This window comes from Doryrhamphus excisus, chromosome 4, assembly GCF_030265055.1.
Source record: "Doryrhamphus excisus isolate RoL2022-K1 chromosome 4, RoL_Dexc_1.0, whole genome shotgun sequence".
NCBI lineage: Eukaryota > Metazoa > Chordata > Actinopteri > Syngnathiformes > Syngnathidae > Doryrhamphus > Doryrhamphus excisus.
In genome coordinates, this window is record NC_080469.1 from 19038497 (window position 1) to 19055414 (window position 16918).

The window sequence follows — 16918 nt, forward strand, 5'->3', positions numbered from 1 at the left end:
CCCTCCTCCTCAGACAACACTTGAAAAGACCCCCCCAAAATGCTGCTCACCTTCTGTTTGTGTCGTTTTGATGTTTCTCTCTTTCATTTGTTTTTAGTTCCGGGCGGCAGAGAGGTGTCGGTGCGACTTGGTGATCACTTGAATCGGTGTGGACTTCGTGCAGATCAACCCCCCCCCTCGCCTGACAGCTACTTTGACACCCCGGCCGGAAGTGGAGTGCTGCAAGAGAACACATGTGCAAACGGTGAGGGGATAAAAGTTTGCCAAGGGTACGGGGAACACGAACCTTTAGAGTATGCTTTCAGCGAGCGGGTGGGGGCATCAGCTCTCCGACCATCTAGCGACCACGACACATTCCCAGCCTGGCAGATGAATTGGAGCTTGTGGGCAGCCGTGGCGTTTGCTTTTGAGCAACTTTGCAAGCGCGTCCCTCATCACGTCGTCTAAAGACAATGCTGCCTCCTGCTGGTGCTGCTCTGCATTGCACCCGTTGGGCATGTGACGCCATTTGAATGGTCCAAGTCATATATTTGGCTCCATGCTAAAGGGGTTAACTTAGATTAACTCTATATTTACAATGCTACCCGGCACTACGATTGACACATCACAGATGGCTTCACAAATGGGAAACATGAGAAGCTTTATTAATATGTCAAGAAAAGCCACGGGCCACAATCTTCTTGCAGAAGTATGACGTCATCTCACCGTGACGATAGCTATAGATCAGGATCATCAAACTCCTGCCAGGGAGAACCGAGACACTAAAGCAGGTGGTTTGTATAAGGAGCTCGCCAATTAAATAACCTGCTGGAGAAACTGCTTGGAAAGAAAAGTTGCAGTGCTTCGGCCCTCAGTCGACGCATGCGCTGTAGCTCAATGACGTCTGTCATACAACAGTACAACAGCCACAGGTCCTCTGTCTTTGTTCTCTTCCAGTGTTTACAAATGATCACAATGTGCGGGTTCGTCAAATAACCATGGCAACCAATGCGAGCCCGGAGAAGGCGGGGTTTCCCAGCCAACCACCTTGCCGAACCCACCATATTCCATAAAGATATTAACGTTAACTTGTACGCAACCTCGTTATTTGCAATTCCGAGAACTTGGAGTGGAATTATTCCCCACGCATTAGTAATTGCAGGCCGTCTCCGGTGTGCATTTGGGGAAAAATAATTTCAACGTGTTTATAGTGTTTAAAAATCTGCCTGATTGAATATTAATCTGAAAACGTATTAATCAGCATTTAATTATCATTGCATTAACTTACACTGGTTGCCAACACTTTGCAAAGAAACTAATCCACAAACGTACATAAAATGTACCCACTCTGCAGGACGGGTGCGCGAATTTTGAACAGGCATAACCTTGGGGCACCTCCACTCGTGTAGATCCTCTCCGATTGTTTATTTTCGTGTTCGTTTTTTGTAGAACTTATTTTATTATTTAATTTTATTATTAACAAACAGAATGTCATTATAATATAGTGAAGTCAAGTACCGCACATATTAACATAGAAACAGTCCTCTTACGCAGAATAAAGTAAATCATGGACAAAATAAAACCAAACAAATAAGAAAGGGGGTGCAAAAGCAAAGTGAAGCCAGATTGGAACAGATTGGATATATACTACATTGTGCATTTTTGGTCTGGATTACTTTCAAGGATTTAAGTATCGTTTAAAATTTTGAAAAGCAGTTATAATTGGTGCATTTTCTTCGCTAATGACAGATCATGTATGCTAAGCTGTGGAAGCTTCCTCCTCCAGCCAACCCTGTCTTCCGTATCACAGGTTGCCAAAAGTACATACTAAATCAAACCGCGAAAGTATTGAAAACGTGTACACTTCGCATTATCTGTGCCCTATTTTTTTGCAGGCATTGCGTTAGGCACCTTCACGTGGTAGGGTCTTCTCAGTTGTTGCCATTCAAGCAAGTAAAAGAACATCGATCGTTCTTCGTTCATTTTTGTCTGTGTTTAAAGAAGATATTATGGTCAATTTTAGGGGAAAATGATTTGTCAAGTATGTAACTTTGAGTAAAAATAAACTCTCACAAGTGATTGGAGGCCCTCTCGCGTGTGCGGCAGTAACGTCGGAGTGAAAATCAGCCAAACCCCGCTTGTTCATGGTGTTCAAAAATATGCCTGATTCAGTGTTCAGTCAAAAACACACTAGCCAGCATTTACATATAATTGAATCCACAAACACAGTTTTTTTAAGCTTAAAAATGAAATCAATATATAAAGACAGATAAAAATATTTCCACTTTGCAGTAGGAGTGCTCCGTTTTTGGACAGGCATAACATTGGCACCTTCGACGAAGTGGGTCCTTTCCCTTGTAGGCGCCCAAGCAAGTCACAAAACACCAACTCGATTGTTTATTTTTTGTCTGTTTGTTTACGTTTTTATTTTTGCCTAAAGGGAATACATGGCTTCAACCGCTTTGCTCTCGCCCATGGTGGATTACTACAACGACGAAGAGGAACTCGACAGTGTGGACGACGACGACGACCGCAGCTTCAGAGGCAGAGACTCGGAAGAAGGTAAAACCTTGCGGGAATGGAGTAGAGTAGCAGCCACGACTGCAGGGCTCCGTCTAGTTGTTGGAAGTGAAACGCAAACACACGTGGCTGTCACAAATTAAAGCACGTTTAAAATAAGAAAATTTTAATAATTTAAGTTATGTGTTGTTTAAACTAGCTTGGAGGGAATGTAGTACTGTTATATACGGTGATGGAAGGCCACTACGCGCAAGGCTAGCTTCCAAGGTAGTTATTTGCCATTGTTCACAAATTATTATTTATTTTTACCAAGTCACGACTGTAAATGTTAAAATGTTTTTTAAACACTTTTAACAAAGATGCTTCTCGACCGTGTGTGCATTCACCGGACTACAAACGGCGTTTATTCGCGATGCTTGCCGTAAACATCTACGTGACAGGCAACAAGCAGGCGATCGGTGTCCGGCGTCCTGCCCTTTTCACGCCATTCATTGAGACGCCAAAGAGAGAGACAGACAGGCGGGGGCCGCGATGACAGCCATCCAAGGTTAGCCAACTTTATTCACTTTAACTTGCCGCTGCATGCTCGTCTCGCCGTTCCAAACAACAACTGACCAGGCTAACTTGAGCTAGCGCGCGGCGGTTACGAATGCTAACCCCTGGAAACGAAAGCTGCTGTGTCAGCTTCGCAGGGCCCCGGTGGGTGAAAGGTTGTCCTAACCGGCGGTACAGGTTTGCCACGTCCGATCTGAGCTGCTGTTCCGCGGGGGTTGAATGTAATTAATCCGCGATCAATCCTTTCCACGCGACAAAACGCCTGACACGTAAAAAGTGTACATGTTACTTATCTTAAAAGAAACCGCACAACTTGGTCGCCAAGCAGAATCCACAGGCTCCGTGGCAGGACGAGACCCCCGTGTCTCCTAATGGACGGGTTGGTTTCGTAGGAAGCCGTGGAACCATGATAGACTCACCAGTGGACACTTCATTTGGCACACCACCGGGGACGTCAGGGTTGAAAGATGGGGACGGGGGTAGTGGGGAATGACTCTTCATGGCACCAGCATCGATGAATTGATTATTTATAAATAAAGGCATCTACCAGAGGACTTCCTGCCTTTTTCTTGAAAACAAAACATTCCAAGCTTGACTGGCCCAACCCAGACATCAAAGGCATCGTTTGACATTTTACCAAAGCGTTTACCACAGCTGATCTTTTCACCGTGGCAACTGGGGCCAAATTGAACCAAATCCAGTCCACCTTTGCACCGAGCATTTTTTACGTTTGTGGAACACTGATCATATCTGCTTGGAGGACTATGAGCACTCCATTCAGGGTAGAAAGTCACAGGCTTGTAATTTTGTGGCAAATTTGTCTTTTTTTCTGTAATAGGAAAAAGCTATTTAGCAGGTTTGGGGCCGATCCGATCCAGTATCACGTTTGGGTACCGATACCAGTGTGACTTCTGAATGCTGATGTTTCCTCTTTGGGTGCTTTGTTGTTGATGAACTTTGATGAAGCTAGCATGAAGGATATGAGCAAAGGCAGTCAAATGCGTATTGCAAACGTCAGAAGAGTATCACAAACATAGCATGAAGAATAGCAGCCAACATAATGTAGCTGGAAGAATATTAGCAAACATAATATGGTTTGCTGATGATTCTGTTGGCACGGAGGGGGGCCCACCAGTAGCCTGTGTTGTTGAGTATCGATTGACATGAATAGTCCGAATTATTTTCTGCTTTCTGTTGTGGCAGACACAGAAGACGCCAGTGAAACCGACCTCGCCAAGCACGACGAGGACGACTATGTGGAGATCAAGGAGCAGTGAGTCCTATTGTTCATTTGAAAGCATTGTGACGTATGCAAGATCAACCTGTGTCTGATATCTGCTGCTGTTTTCCTTCCAGAATGTACCAGGACAAGCTGGCCTCCTTAAAAAGGCAACTGCAGCAACTACAAGAAGGTAAGCTTAGCAACACTAGCATAGCGATGTGATGCTACAGTGCTAACATTACACTCACACTTTAACATCATCATCATCATCACCATGCGAGGTTAGCCTATTTGCTGAAACAAAAACAAAACGATCCAACTTAGAGCCGATGACTTCATTTTAAGATGTGTAGTGAAGCCTGGTGGGTGGGCTCATCTAGCTAGGGGCAGGTCAGAAGTAGAGGAAGTACAGCTTTTCTTTCACAATGTTGCTGTGAAAACTGTGGTAAACTTGAGTCAGCTTCTTTTCTTAGCGTACTTTCCAGAGTATGTCGTAGTTCATAGCGGATTTGGGGACACCTGGTGGATGCAAGAAATCATTGCGTTGATGTTGTGAAGCAGTTAGGCACACAGAATGCCTGACTATTACCTAAATTACAACACTATTGCCTACTACACAGCGATGGTTTTCCTTTAGGTGTTACAATAGGGCAGCTGGGTAGGTTCCTACACACCGGGTCTCGTTGGATGGCATAGGACGGCTACTAAGCAAATCTAGCTGCTGTTTGCAGGCACGCTGCAGGAGTACCAGAAGAGGATGAAGAAGTTGGACCAGCAGTATAAAGAGAGGCTCCGCAATGCGGGTAAGCGACACCACCATGAATGAATGAGTGAGTGAGTGAACATCTCATCCACATTTCGTCTTTCTTCTTGGCAGATCTGTTTCTTCAGCTTGAGGTGAGCCCATCAGGACCACACAGGCCTTTTAATATGGCGCCTTCTCACTCTCAGCCTTTTCTGGTGCAGACGGACCAGGTGGAGAGGAACTACGTCAAGGAGAAGAAGGCAGCGGTGAAGGAGTTTGACGACAAGAAGGTGGAACTGAAGGAGAACCTCATCGCCGAGCTGGAGGAGAAGAAGAAAATGATAGAGAATGAGAAACTAACCATGGAGCTCACGGGCGGTAAAGCGGCGTCACAAAGACCTCTTGGGGATATTGTGGGTGTGTTCTTTTTTAGAATGGCCATTTTGACACAGATTCTATGGAGGTGAAACCCATCATGACACGCAAGCTGAGGAGACGACCCAACGACCCGGTGCCCATTCCCGACAAACGAAGAAAGCCAGCACCTGATATCCTTGACATCCACAGGACTGCAATCTATGAGTGGTTAGCATGTAGGCCACACAGTCAGGAGATCGGGAAGACCTGGGTTTGATTCTCCACGTGGCATCTCTGTGTGGAGTTTGCATGTTCTCCCCGTGCATGCGTGGCTTTTCTCCGGGTACTCCGGTTTCCTCCCCCAATCCAAAAACATGCTACGCTAATTAGCCACTCCAAATTGTCCATAGGTATGAATATGAGTGTGAATGGTTGTTTGTCTATATGTGCCCTGGGATTGGCTGGCCACCGGTGCAGGGTGGACCCCGCCTCTAGCCCAAAGACAGCTGGGATAGGCTCCAGCATTCCCCTGTAGCCCTAATGAGGATAAGCGGTAGAAAATGGATGCCATCGCTTTCATCCATCGGTTTTCAATGCCTGTCCTCACTCTTTGTAAGCTGGAGCCCATCCCAGCCGACTTGGGGCAGGAGGCAGGTACACCCTGGACCGGTCGGTCACCAGCCTCATTGGTTTCCCTGTAGGTCTAATATCCATCCACTGGCTCATGGTAGCTCCAACAACACAAATGTCCGAGTATCTCGTCCTCAACAGCGACATGGCGGCCATAACCCCTCGCTACTTTTTATCCTATAGATCTAAGTCTAGTTTGTACACCCCTCAGGTTAGGACTGTGTTGGTTGGTTCTAATCCATGACATGACTTAATTACATGTATTTGCTCCTTCTCTAGTTTTTAATCACGTGTTTTTTGCATATTCCTGCTCAGTTTTCCAGTTTTATGGTGCTTTTTTTTTTGCTTTATTCCCAAATTTAGCTTTCTCTCTTTCCTTTTAGCTCTTTGTCGCCTCTGTTTTTGCTGTTTTTTGTTTATTTTGCCCTTCCTCCCCCATTTTTCCATCTTTCAATTTATTATTTGGGTGTTTTGGTCTTGACTTCTTTCTGCCATTCTTCCTCTCTTTCCCATTGAGTTTCTTTGCCATCTTCCTTGTGTGTGTGCTTCCGTGGACCATTGGAGCCAAAGTGTCTCCTGAAGAGCCAACATCCACTTCCTTAACTCCTGGAACCGCAGCTGAATTACCTTCTCACGGACGATCAGATCATGGAAGACCTGAGAACGTTAAATAAGGTACCTTCCATGTCCACCCCTTTTTCTGCTCCTTTCGCTAACGTGCCTTCTCCTTCTAGCTCAAGTCACCCAAGCGGCCAGGTATGTCGTCACGGCGGAGTGTACTGCAGGTACTACTACGTAACAGGCAAGCCAACGTCTCGCTGTTTGTCGCTTCCAGTGTCCCCCTCGTCTCCGGAGCACGTCCCCTCCGCCCCCTTGGATTACCCGTCCCAGCGCTTTGAGGCTCGCATCGAGGAAGGCCGCCTGTACTATGACAAAAGATGGTACCCCTCTCTCCCTCTCTCTCTCTCTCGCTCTCTCCCACCACTTGGTGGGGGTGTAGGAGTTCCTTCTCACCACCAGATGGTGACTGTTTGTTAGGAATGCTTGGAACGCTCCAGTTTTTAGCTGCAGCTTGGCTCTTTCATCTCCCCTCCTTCCCTCCTTGCTTCCCTTCCTCTTTCTCTCCTTGCTTCCTTTCCTCGTTCCCTCCTTGCTTCCCTCCCCCCTACCTCCCTCCCTCCTGTGCTCGTGGTTGGACAGTAGGAGGTGGAAACAAGGGAAGAACGCTCCCTTTGACCCCTTCAAGGCCTCCATGTGTGAAAGCAACCTTACGTTCCACTGCTGTGTTGGAGAATGCTGAACGCCACTTAAACATAAATAATATGACAGCAATACAATTCATAAAGTACACTATATTAACAAGTAGAAAGCATATCATGTACTGTTAGAAGTTAAAAAACAACAATCAAATTTTGTCAAATTTGAACCCCAAACAATAAGGACAAAAACTGCTGATTTTCAGTGGGTTAGTTTTTATATCATAAAATGAGAGCGCATATCTGGGGGCGGGGCGCTGCCAGTTACAGGGCATCTTGTTGGACAAATTTTTCTCTCATACGTATAAATAATCCTGTGTACATACAAAACACTGAATCCAATTTTGGTATGGGTTTTAGTGGAAAACCAGAGAAAACCTTCTTTGTTGTTTGGACGGCAGGTACCACAAGAGCCAGGCCATCTATCTGGAGTCCAAAGACAACACCAAGATCAGCTGCGTCATCAGCTCAGTGGGCACCAATGAGGTGGCTGCTTCTTCTTCTACATGCTTGGCGTACTTCCTACTTTTAACACGCGCCGCTTTCTTCTTCTGCTTCTTCTTCTGGAGATTTGGGTGAGGAAAACCAGCGACAGCACCAAGATGAGGATCTACCTGGGGCAGCTGCAAAGGGGGGCCTTCGTTATCCGGCGGCGCTCGGCGGCCTGAAAACCTCAAGCTGTACCTTTTTATACCTGAGCCCTTACTGTACACTTCCTCCACCCACGTCTCACCCGTTTTTATTTCCTTTCCTTTTTTCAGAATAAATCTGATTCCATTGTCAAGACACTAGCGAGGCTAGCAAAGCCCCTTCTTGCTACAAAAGATCCACTGTAGCGTCTCCGTAATAAGGACAAATTGGAAAAAACAAAGTAAAGCCCCTTTTGCCAAGTGGGGGGGGCATACATGACATGTGTCGGGTTCATCTAGCTAGGGGCTGTAGATAAACATAGTACTCTTAGAATTGACTTAGAAGTCCCTTTGGGTTGGAAGGAAGTGATGAGGAAGGATGAAGAGGAACATGACGCGTTTGGTCAGCAACGTAAATAGAAATAAAAAGTGTGCGCTCGCAGACGGTGTTGCTGCGCCATTGCTCCAAATGCTCTCGTTCAGTATTGTTCTATAATTCATGAAGATATGATCTCAGAAAACATGTTGATAATATCCACATGATGATAACCGCTCCCATTTATCAACCAGCAAAATGGCCCCCAAACATCCCACCAGGTGAACCGGAAGTGCTTTACGTCACAACCCAGCCGACCCTGGTGTTCCCGCCATCACCATCTAAACGTGTGATGGCGTCTCCTTTGGAAAGCCACTACTATCCCACCCAAACATCTTAGCAAATTCATGTCTTCACCCCACGGCAGGGGCCAATAGAAAAGGATCTACGGGCTGAACGTGGCCCCCACGCCGCAGCTTGGTCACCCCTGAGGTGTGAGACGTACTGATGCATGGACACATGGCGTGTAATAACAGCTGCATCTCTGCTCTCGCTGGGCCGTACGACACTTGGCTGGTTATTGCTTGTGTGCATAAAAAGCCGCCCGAGGCGTCAATAAAAGAAGAGAAGAATCCCCCAGCAGCCTCAATCTGAGCACCGACTTCCTCTTTCATCGTCCCTCGTCCCCTCCCTTCCTGCCCGTCCGCCGCTCCGCATGTTGGCTCTCGTGGCATGGCTCCGAGCGGCGACTCTATCTGGCGGGAAGAGAGTTGGATCGGGCCCTGTCTGTGTGTGTGCGTGTGTGTGTGTTTTATCAGCGTGCAGCAGCTCTGCACTGGAAGCTCAGGAACTCATCAAGAGCGAGTTTGTGAGTCTCGCTATTTGACCCGCAGGTTCAGGAAGAGCGCGGCGGTCTGGGGTGGGGGAGGGGGGTGACTTGGCAACACGACACAGCGATCACTTTTAAAACTTATGCTGCAGCCAACATCAGGACGCTATGATTGCCCCTCTCCCCCACCCCCGCTCTTCTCTTCAAGCGTACCCTTCTACGTACTTTATGTTAGCCCGCAAGCGTCCCAAGCCATCAATCGGGTGTCCAAAATGCGGCATGCGGGCCGGTATATGTCCACAGCTGGCTTTTTATTGGCCCACAGCATTTTGCAAATTGAATGAATTCATTATTGTTGTTATTATTATTAGTGTGGTTGAGAAAACCTTTTACAAATGTTTTTAAATGTAATATAAAATTAATTACAGTATATTTTATAATATATTTGATGTCTAATAAATTTGATTCTTTAATTACAATTATTCACTTTCACTCCAATTAGGCATGAATTAAGCTGAATAATTATTTGATCTAATTAATCTCTTGCGAAGAAAAGCCCTGATCTTGAGGTATTGCCATCAGTGTGTTCACGTGCTCCACTTGCCTGCCTCCTTGCCGCTCCTCGCCGTGCCCTCCCTACCCAACTATAATGGGCGCCTCTCTGTGGATGCTCGACCAGCCCACACTCAATGAGCCAATCGGTGATGGCTTCAGGGTGTGCCTGACCATTGGTTTCCGCCCCCAACAAGTCAAGCAGAGGAGGTCCAGCACAGTCAGGGTAGAGATGAGCTAAAAATGAGCTTAAAGCCATGAAAAAATATGCAGCACTAAATGAGGCAGTCATCGTTTTAGTGACACCCCTAATTAAGGTGAATATCCAGCCCATACTGCTATCTTGTGGCGTTGACATGAAGGACAGGGGGTGTTCCCAGGCAGACTGCAGAGAGGACTGACGCCGCTCCATTGGCCCAGCCAGGTCCGGCCTTGATAAGACACCTTGATGGAGCGAAGCGCTGCACAGGACGCTCGGGTTGCCGTCGCCGCCCACGGAATCTTTCACGGCAGCAAGGATGCAAACCTCCATCCAGGCTTTGTCGCCTGCGTAATTGGTCAGTAATCGTGTCTAATCATCAGTCACGTCAATCATCAGTGCATGAGAAAATGGACAGAAAAACATCTAAATCTAAATTTATGATACAATATTGTAATAAATATGAGATCTGATGTCATAGGTGAATAAATGTGATTCTTTTAAATGTAGAAATAATAAATTCTTGCATGAATTACTCATTGGTGGAGAGTGCGCTAGAAATAAAATCGTGGTATTTATAGTATAGTTTATTCGATTATTATATATGTATACATATATAATATTTTCTATAGCCGTGATCACATCTGTTGTGTTACCATTCCTCATCGTCAGCCCCGTTGATCCTGCTGCAGAAGGATTCCATTTCCTGAGCCTTCTCCGCGGTTTGATTGTCCCCCCCCCCCCCCCCCCCCCCCCCCCCAGCGTGAACGTTGGAACAAAGAGCCGCTTTGCTCCTCGCTGCGCTTTGAGGCTAATCAGGAAAGACGCGTGTAAATCCGTGACATGACACCTTCTTCCTGCCTCAGCTGGGGGGGGGGGATAACACACCGCCTTTGCTTTGTAAGAACAAATAAATCTGAGCGGCATCACACGGGCCTTTGCGGCGAGATGGAGGGTCCCTGGGTCAGGTACTGCATGGCAAACCTTTGTCACCCTGTGTCACCATGCCCCACCCACAATAAAATCCTTGGCACTGTCACCGCCCATCCGAATGATTTGGGCTCATTTGGCCGAGGTCTGTAGGAGGAGTTTGAGTAGGACTCCTGGGGCGAAAACAACACCCCCGGCCAGGCCTCCGGTCCCCGAGAGCGACAGCAAGCCTCACCCCAACACACTGCCCGGCCCCCGCACCAGCCACCACAGCCCAGCAACCCCAAGCCGCTGTGGAATTCAGGCCACCGGCAGCACGGCCCCCACTACCCAAGTATTGAGCCAGTATTTAGCGCTATGGGTCAGCTTCGTGCCGATCCCGCCAAAATCCAGGTGGTGGTTGACTGACCTTCTCCCACATCAAGGTAGCATTTGCACATGTTTCTGGGCTTTGCTCATTTTTACAGGCGTTTCATCCGTGACTACAGCGCCAAGGCCGCACCTCTGACAAGTCTCCCATCCATGAAGGTTCCATTCATTTGGACCCCAGAGGCAGAAAGAGCCTTTGTGCTACTTAAGAAATTATTTACCAGCGCTCCCATTCTCACTCATCCTAACCCTGCTCTCCAATTTTTTGTTGAGGTGGCGCTCCCCAGTCGACCAGAAGCTTCACAGCAGCAGCGGGCAACTACGATGTGGGTAACAGGAAACTGTTGGCCATCGTTCTCGCACTGCAGGAGTGGGGGCACTGGCTGGAGGGTGCGGCTGTTCCATTTCTGGTCGTCACGGACCACAAGAACCTTGCCTACATCCAATCTGCACAGAGGCTCAATTCCCGCCATGCACGGTGGGCTCTGTTCTTGACCCGGTTCAACTTCACCATCACCTACATACCCGGTTCCCGCAGCATCAAGCCGGATGCACTCTCCAGGAAGACACCAGTTCTGAACCAGTCCTGCCTGTGAGCCGGGTAGTCGGAGCTCTCCAGTGAGAGGTGGCGAGAAGCGTGGCAGACGCAGCCGGACAAGCCACAATTCCTGAAGGGTGCCCTTAAGATAAACCATTTGTTCCTGATGAACTCAGGTCTGAGGTGTTGCAATGGGGTCACAAGTCCAAGATCGCTTGTCACCCGGGCGTGAGTCGCACCCACTTTTCATTGTCATTGTCATCAGAGGTTCTGGTGGCCGTCTAGGAGAGCTGATGTCAAGTCGTTCGTCGCTGCTTGCTCTGTCTGTGCCCGCAATAAAGCATCCCATCGCCCCCCTGTAGGACTGTTACGGCCCCTACCTATTCCACCGCGGCCATGGTCTCACATATCCCTGGACTTTGTCACTGCTCTTCTCCGCTCGTTTTGACGGTAGTAGACCGATTCTCTAAGATGACTCACTTTATTGCCCTGCCCAAGCTTCCCACTTCTCTGGAAACTGCCCAACTGCTCATTCAACACATTTTCCGTATTCATGGCATACCCTCTGACATGGCATCTGACAGAGGAACTCAGTTCATCTCCCAGGTCTGGAGGACCTTCTGCAAGGCACTGGTAGCATCAGCGAGCCTATCTTCAGGTCATCATCCCCAATCCAACGGCTAGATGGAGCGAGCTAACCAGGACCTGGAGGCAATGCTGCGCTGCGTCTGCCATCGCCACCCCTCCGCTTGGTCAACTCATCTCCCCACAACACCCTAGTTTGCTCGGCCACAGGTACTATGTCTCCTTTTGAGACAGCATATGGTTTCCAACCCCCCATGTTTCCATCCCAAGAATCAGATGTCTCAGTGCCATCCATTCATCACCATCTGATCTGGCGGGACACTCGTGCTGCCCTGGGACGTACCGCTGAGCGGAATAGGATGCTGGCAGACCGGCACAGCCCCTGAGTATCACCCAGGCCAAGAGGCATGGTTTTCAGTATGTGATCTAAGACTTGCTGGTGTCTCCAGGGAGCTGGCGCCGAGGTTTGTGAGCCCCTACAAGATCGACGCCATCATCAACCCGGCAGCAATCAAGCTCAAGCTGCCTCCCAATCTCAAGGTCAACCCAGTCTTCCACGTCTCCAACCTCAAGCCAGTCGCCACCTGCCAGCTTAGCCCTCACAGGTTGTGCCTCCTCTCCTCCACGTGTGATCGATGGCCAGGAGGTATTTACAGTGAACTCTCCCGCTCCTGGATCTCCCGCTCCTGGATCTCTCGCTCCTGGATCTGCAACCCCTCTCTCATCAAAGAGTTTCATGCACGCCACCCTGGAAAACCAGGCGGGCCGACAGGGGGCATCTTCCAAAAGGGGGGGTACTGTCATGATTCACTCTTCACTCTGCTTGGTCCGCTGCCCTCTGCTGTCTCCTTGCAGTCCTGCTGAGGACTCCACCCCCAGCTCATCTGGCCAGCACACGTGGAGCCAATCTCCTATTAGGCCTTCTTATGCCATGCGGCCTAGCAAGACCCTGTTGCTAGGCAGGATCCTACTGCTTTCCTGGTATAGTTCATGCCTCACGACTCGCACGATTTGATGTGGACGGTGTGGCCTTGCCGTGGACGCGTCACAAGCTGCTCTGGGGTTGTGTTTGATGACCACCTACATATAGAAAACGTTTGGCTGCCCCCGGTCTCCATCCTTTGCTCAAGGAAAGCGTTTTTACCCTTCATGCCAGCCGCGATGCTCCAATGCGTGGCCTGGTCGCTATGCGTCTGGTTGACATCATCCATGTTTTGCTCACGCAGAAGCTTGACACCCACCCGGGATCAGCCCGGCACTGCATCGATCCTGAGGCGTCCCGCTGTTGCTGCTGGCTCAGCGTTTCTTAACGAACAGCTCGGAGGATGCTGCTTCTGCCCATTTGTCAGCTTTTTTTCTTTGTTTGTTTTTGTGGCTGATGGACCAGATTTTTCCTTTCACTTTCTTCTAGAATTCAAAATCTGAGAACATTTCCATGCAGGAAGGAGGAAAGATGGCAGTTTGGAGATGTGCTACATTGTGCTTGTAGCCACTTGAGTCATCATGCAGACGTGCGTGTGTGAGCCTGTGTGCGTGCGCACGTGTGTGTGTCACATTAGCAACAACCACAACGCGACAGCTCTTGCATTTGACTGCATGAAAGACAAAAAGAAGGCAAAAATGTATCCCTTTCCTTTCCTTTAGCCACACATGTTGGCTGGGATGAATCCAGCACGGATCAACGTGTCTGTGTTAGCTGGCAACTACTTCCTGCTTCACGGAGGATGATGTAAGACGACAGGACCATACCGTTTTTATATTCATGAGGAGGAAAGATCTTTCCATATAGACTCAAACAGTAACAAGAAGACAGATCCCTCAAACAAACTGCAAAAATTGGAGCATGTCTTGTGTGAGGTTGTTTGCCAGCAGGCTACTTTCTGTTTCACCCAGAATAACGTTACACAACAGGACCGCACCATTTTCCATTCTCTTTCATCATGAGTCAATACTTTCCTCTTCCACTGTGACTCATACAGTAACTAAACACACAATTCTTTAAAAATAAATACAAAAATTGTGGCCCATCAAGTGGTGTTTTTTGTTCGCAGGTTACTTCCTGTTTCATGCATGATATCATAACACGATACTGCACCATTTTCCATTTTCTTTCAGCATGAGTCAAAAAATGTATCTTCCATTGTGACTCAAACAGTAACGAGACCATCAATTTCTCCAAAAATAACCGCCATAAACCGCCACTTGTTGTAAGTTGGTTTGCTAGCTAGCAGTACTAACATGACCAGACCGCGCCATTTTCAAGTCTGAGGAGGGAGGTAATGGTTTTATTGTGACTTATATAGCAAAAGAGGCAATAAATGTGGATTTTTAAATCTTACTTTATTTTTTAATTTGAATTATATTTGTTTTTCCATGTTTCCATATTTGTTTTTCATTTAATGCAAACTGTGTTGCTGTTGCAGTGGTATATACTTTTGTTCGTCGCTCTGTGCACTTTTGTTGTCATGTGGCGACAACAAGTGTGACAAGTTGATTACGGTCATCTGGAGAGGATCGGTGGAGCCATTAAAGGATGGACCATGTTTCCCATGACTAATGGCAGAGTGAAAACTCAAAGCCAAAGTAAACAGGCAATTAAATAGGACACCTACCTTTTTGGGGGGAATGCTAACTTTCCAAAACTTGCATGCTAGCAAAGCATGCTAGCACCTACCAAGATAGCACTAAATACTGAAAGTGTCCCAGAGTTCTATAAACTGATATCATGCAAACATTTAGCAAGACAGAAGGTCTACCGTGCTATACATTAGCATGCTAAATGTTAACATATTATTCTTTTAGCTAATTTGCTCTTGTCTACATGCAAATACACAGATGATCTAATGTAGAGAGATTACAGAATTGCCTTGGCACCTTTGGTGCAAAGAGCTATCTTGCTAGGGGCTAGCATGTTAACTGTTAGAGTCTTAGCTTTTTAGCTAATTTCCTCAACTCCAAATGCAAAAACAGCCATTGCATGAAGTAGGAACACTGCAGGATAGACTTGGCATTTTTGATGCTAGCGTGCTAACGTTAACATGTTGATTAATTTTTTTAAAAATGACATCAGGAAACTGCCTACAGCCACAGCTGTTAATTGAGTAGAGGTTAATGGAACAGAAGTGTGAATTGGACTGTTTATTGTTCTTATTCTTATGGTCTCACCTGAGTTCATTCCTGTTTCTCGATCGTGGAGCAATCTGATATGAAATCCACGTGGTTGGATGGTGGTTGAACACGTTTCACTTGACATTTAAGGACGCACGGCGAGAGAGAGAGAGAGAGAGAGAGAGCAGGTTCACCATAACTCAGGAGTGTTGTCTTGTCCCTGAAAAAGTGGCGAGGCCGTGTAGTGACGGCGGCGTTTGAGAGATAAGTCGAGTGTGTCTTCAGCCGCTGAAGCTTCAGGACTGAAGGGGAGGTCAACAATACGGTGACCCCCCCTCCCCCATCCATCCTGAGCAAATGTGTCACAGCAAAGCTCTCAGAAGGAAGGCCAAGCATGAGACAAAATTGTAAATCCTGTCTCCAGCAGAGAAATTTTGTTGGGGGTGGGGGTTGCCAAAAGTCACTTGCACTAATTGAATATGGCAGCATGATAGCGAGGGGGGGGGGGGTCACCGTATTCTTGACCTCCCCTTCAGTCCTGAAGCCTGTTGTCAGCATCAGCGATACAGTCGTCGTGGTCAGGATTCTAACCGGCCCTGCTTTTGATGCGTTTCCACTTATTTTCAAGGATACACAAAGACCACAGGACGCTGAGCAAGAGGCACCTTAGCAATGTGATTTCAAGCTGACGGGCGTAATAACCTTCCCGCGCTGTGAGCCCGAGGAGAGTGAAAAGCTAACCAAGCATGAAGAGGCTGTCTTGTCCACTCACTGCTGATTCATACGCAGCAGACATTTCTGGACTGCTTTCTATGCCTCCCTTCAATCAGTCACACAAAACCTGCTTTTTCCCGTAGTGCCTTTATGTATGTGGAAACTTACATGAGGAGAAAGTGCTATTATGCTAGCTGTTAGCAACATTGACACCGCTATCATGCTAGGTGTTATAATGCTAACTGCAGCATTTCAGTCCTGTGGCAGCTTCGTGTTAGCATGACAACAGTCATTATGATACCTACAGCGTTTCAGTCCGACATCGGCTTGTTAGGTATAGGTGTTAGCACAGTTGTCATAATAGCAACAATACTTCAGTCCAGCATCAGGGCGAGGTGTTAGCATGCTAATGGTTATCATAGTAACTACAGCATTTTAGTCTGCCATCAGCTTGTCAGGTGTAGGTGTTAGCATACTAACAGCTATCATAATTGCAACAGTATTTCAGTCTGGCGTCAGTTTATCAGAGTTAGGTGTTAGCATGCTGACAGTTAGCATGATAACTACAGCATTTCAATCTGGCCTCAGCTCATCAAGGCTAAATGCTAGCATGCTAACAGTTAGCATGATAACGACAGCATTTCAGTCTGGCATCAGTTCGTCAGGGCTAGGTGTTAGCATGCTAACGGACAGCATGTTAGCTACAGCATTTCAGTCTAATGTCAGCTCATCAGGTCTGGGTGTTAGCATGCTAACAGACAGCATGATAGCTACAGCATTTCAGTCTGACATCAGCTCATCAGGGCCAGGGGTTAGCAGGCTAACAGTTATCATAATTGCAACAGTATTTCAGTCTGGTGTCAGGGCGAGGTGTTGGCATAGTAA

The 16918-nt window shown here is 47.4% G+C and overlaps 2 protein-coding genes across 6 annotated transcripts in view; one reads left to right on the top strand and one right to left on the bottom strand.

Annotated features, from left to right (window-relative positions):
• Nucleotides 1-3613, bottom strand: part of taok3a (TAO kinase 3a) — a 61420-nt gene extending 57807 nt beyond the window's left edge. For 2 of the 3 annotated variants that reach the window (XM_058069617.1, XM_058069616.1), the window contains exons 1-3: nucleotides 3474-3612; nucleotides 287-2594; nucleotides 51-219 (exon numbers count right to left, since the gene is read on the bottom strand). The gene's annotated coding sequence lies outside the window, so the exon portion shown is untranslated. Of the gene's footprint in view, nucleotides 1-50; nucleotides 220-286; nucleotides 2595-3473 lie in introns of all 3 variants that reach the window. The other variant, XM_058069618.1, reaches the window with a different exon arrangement.
• suds3 (SDS3 homolog, SIN3A corepressor complex component) lies at nucleotides 106-8055 on the top strand. 3 transcript variants are annotated; one of them, XM_058069679.1, is made up of 13 exons: nucleotides 106-244; nucleotides 2420-2541; nucleotides 4258-4327; nucleotides 4411-4466; nucleotides 5008-5079; nucleotides 5154-5173; nucleotides 5243-5399; nucleotides 5474-5569; nucleotides 6622-6683; nucleotides 6743-6764; nucleotides 6844-6949; nucleotides 7666-7750; nucleotides 7834-8055. In XM_058069679.1, exons 1-13 carry the CDS (start codon nucleotides 234-236, stop codon nucleotides 7930-7932), a joined length of 978 nt encoding a protein of 325 aa, XP_057925662.1. In that variant the 5' UTR covers nucleotides 106-233; the 3' UTR covers nucleotides 7933-8055. The 3 variants fall into 3 exon arrangements, with proteins under 3 accessions (XP_057925662.1, XP_057925661.1, XP_057925663.1); XM_058069678.1 differs by lacking the exon at nucleotides 106-244 and adding an exon at nucleotides 862-911; XM_058069680.1 differs by lacking the exons at nucleotides 106-244; nucleotides 2420-2541 and adding an exon at nucleotides 2770-3046.
• The last annotated feature ends 8863 nt before the right edge of the window (nucleotides 8056-16918 follow it).

Excerpts from the sequence above, each read along its gene's own strand:
- suds3 (XM_058069678.1), top strand. The coding sequence starts at position 862 with ATGCGCTGTAGCTCAATGACGTCTGTCATACAACAGTACAACAGCCAC. Across the intron at positions 5,174-5,242 it reads ATCTGTTTCTTCAGCTTGAG|ACGGACCAGGTGGAGAGGAA; the intron begins GTGAGCCCATCA and ends TTTCTGGTGCAG. Across the intron at positions 6,950-7,665 it reads CTGTACTATGACAAAAGATG|GTACCACAAGAGCCAGGCCA; the intron begins GTACCCCTCTCT and ends TTTGGACGGCAG.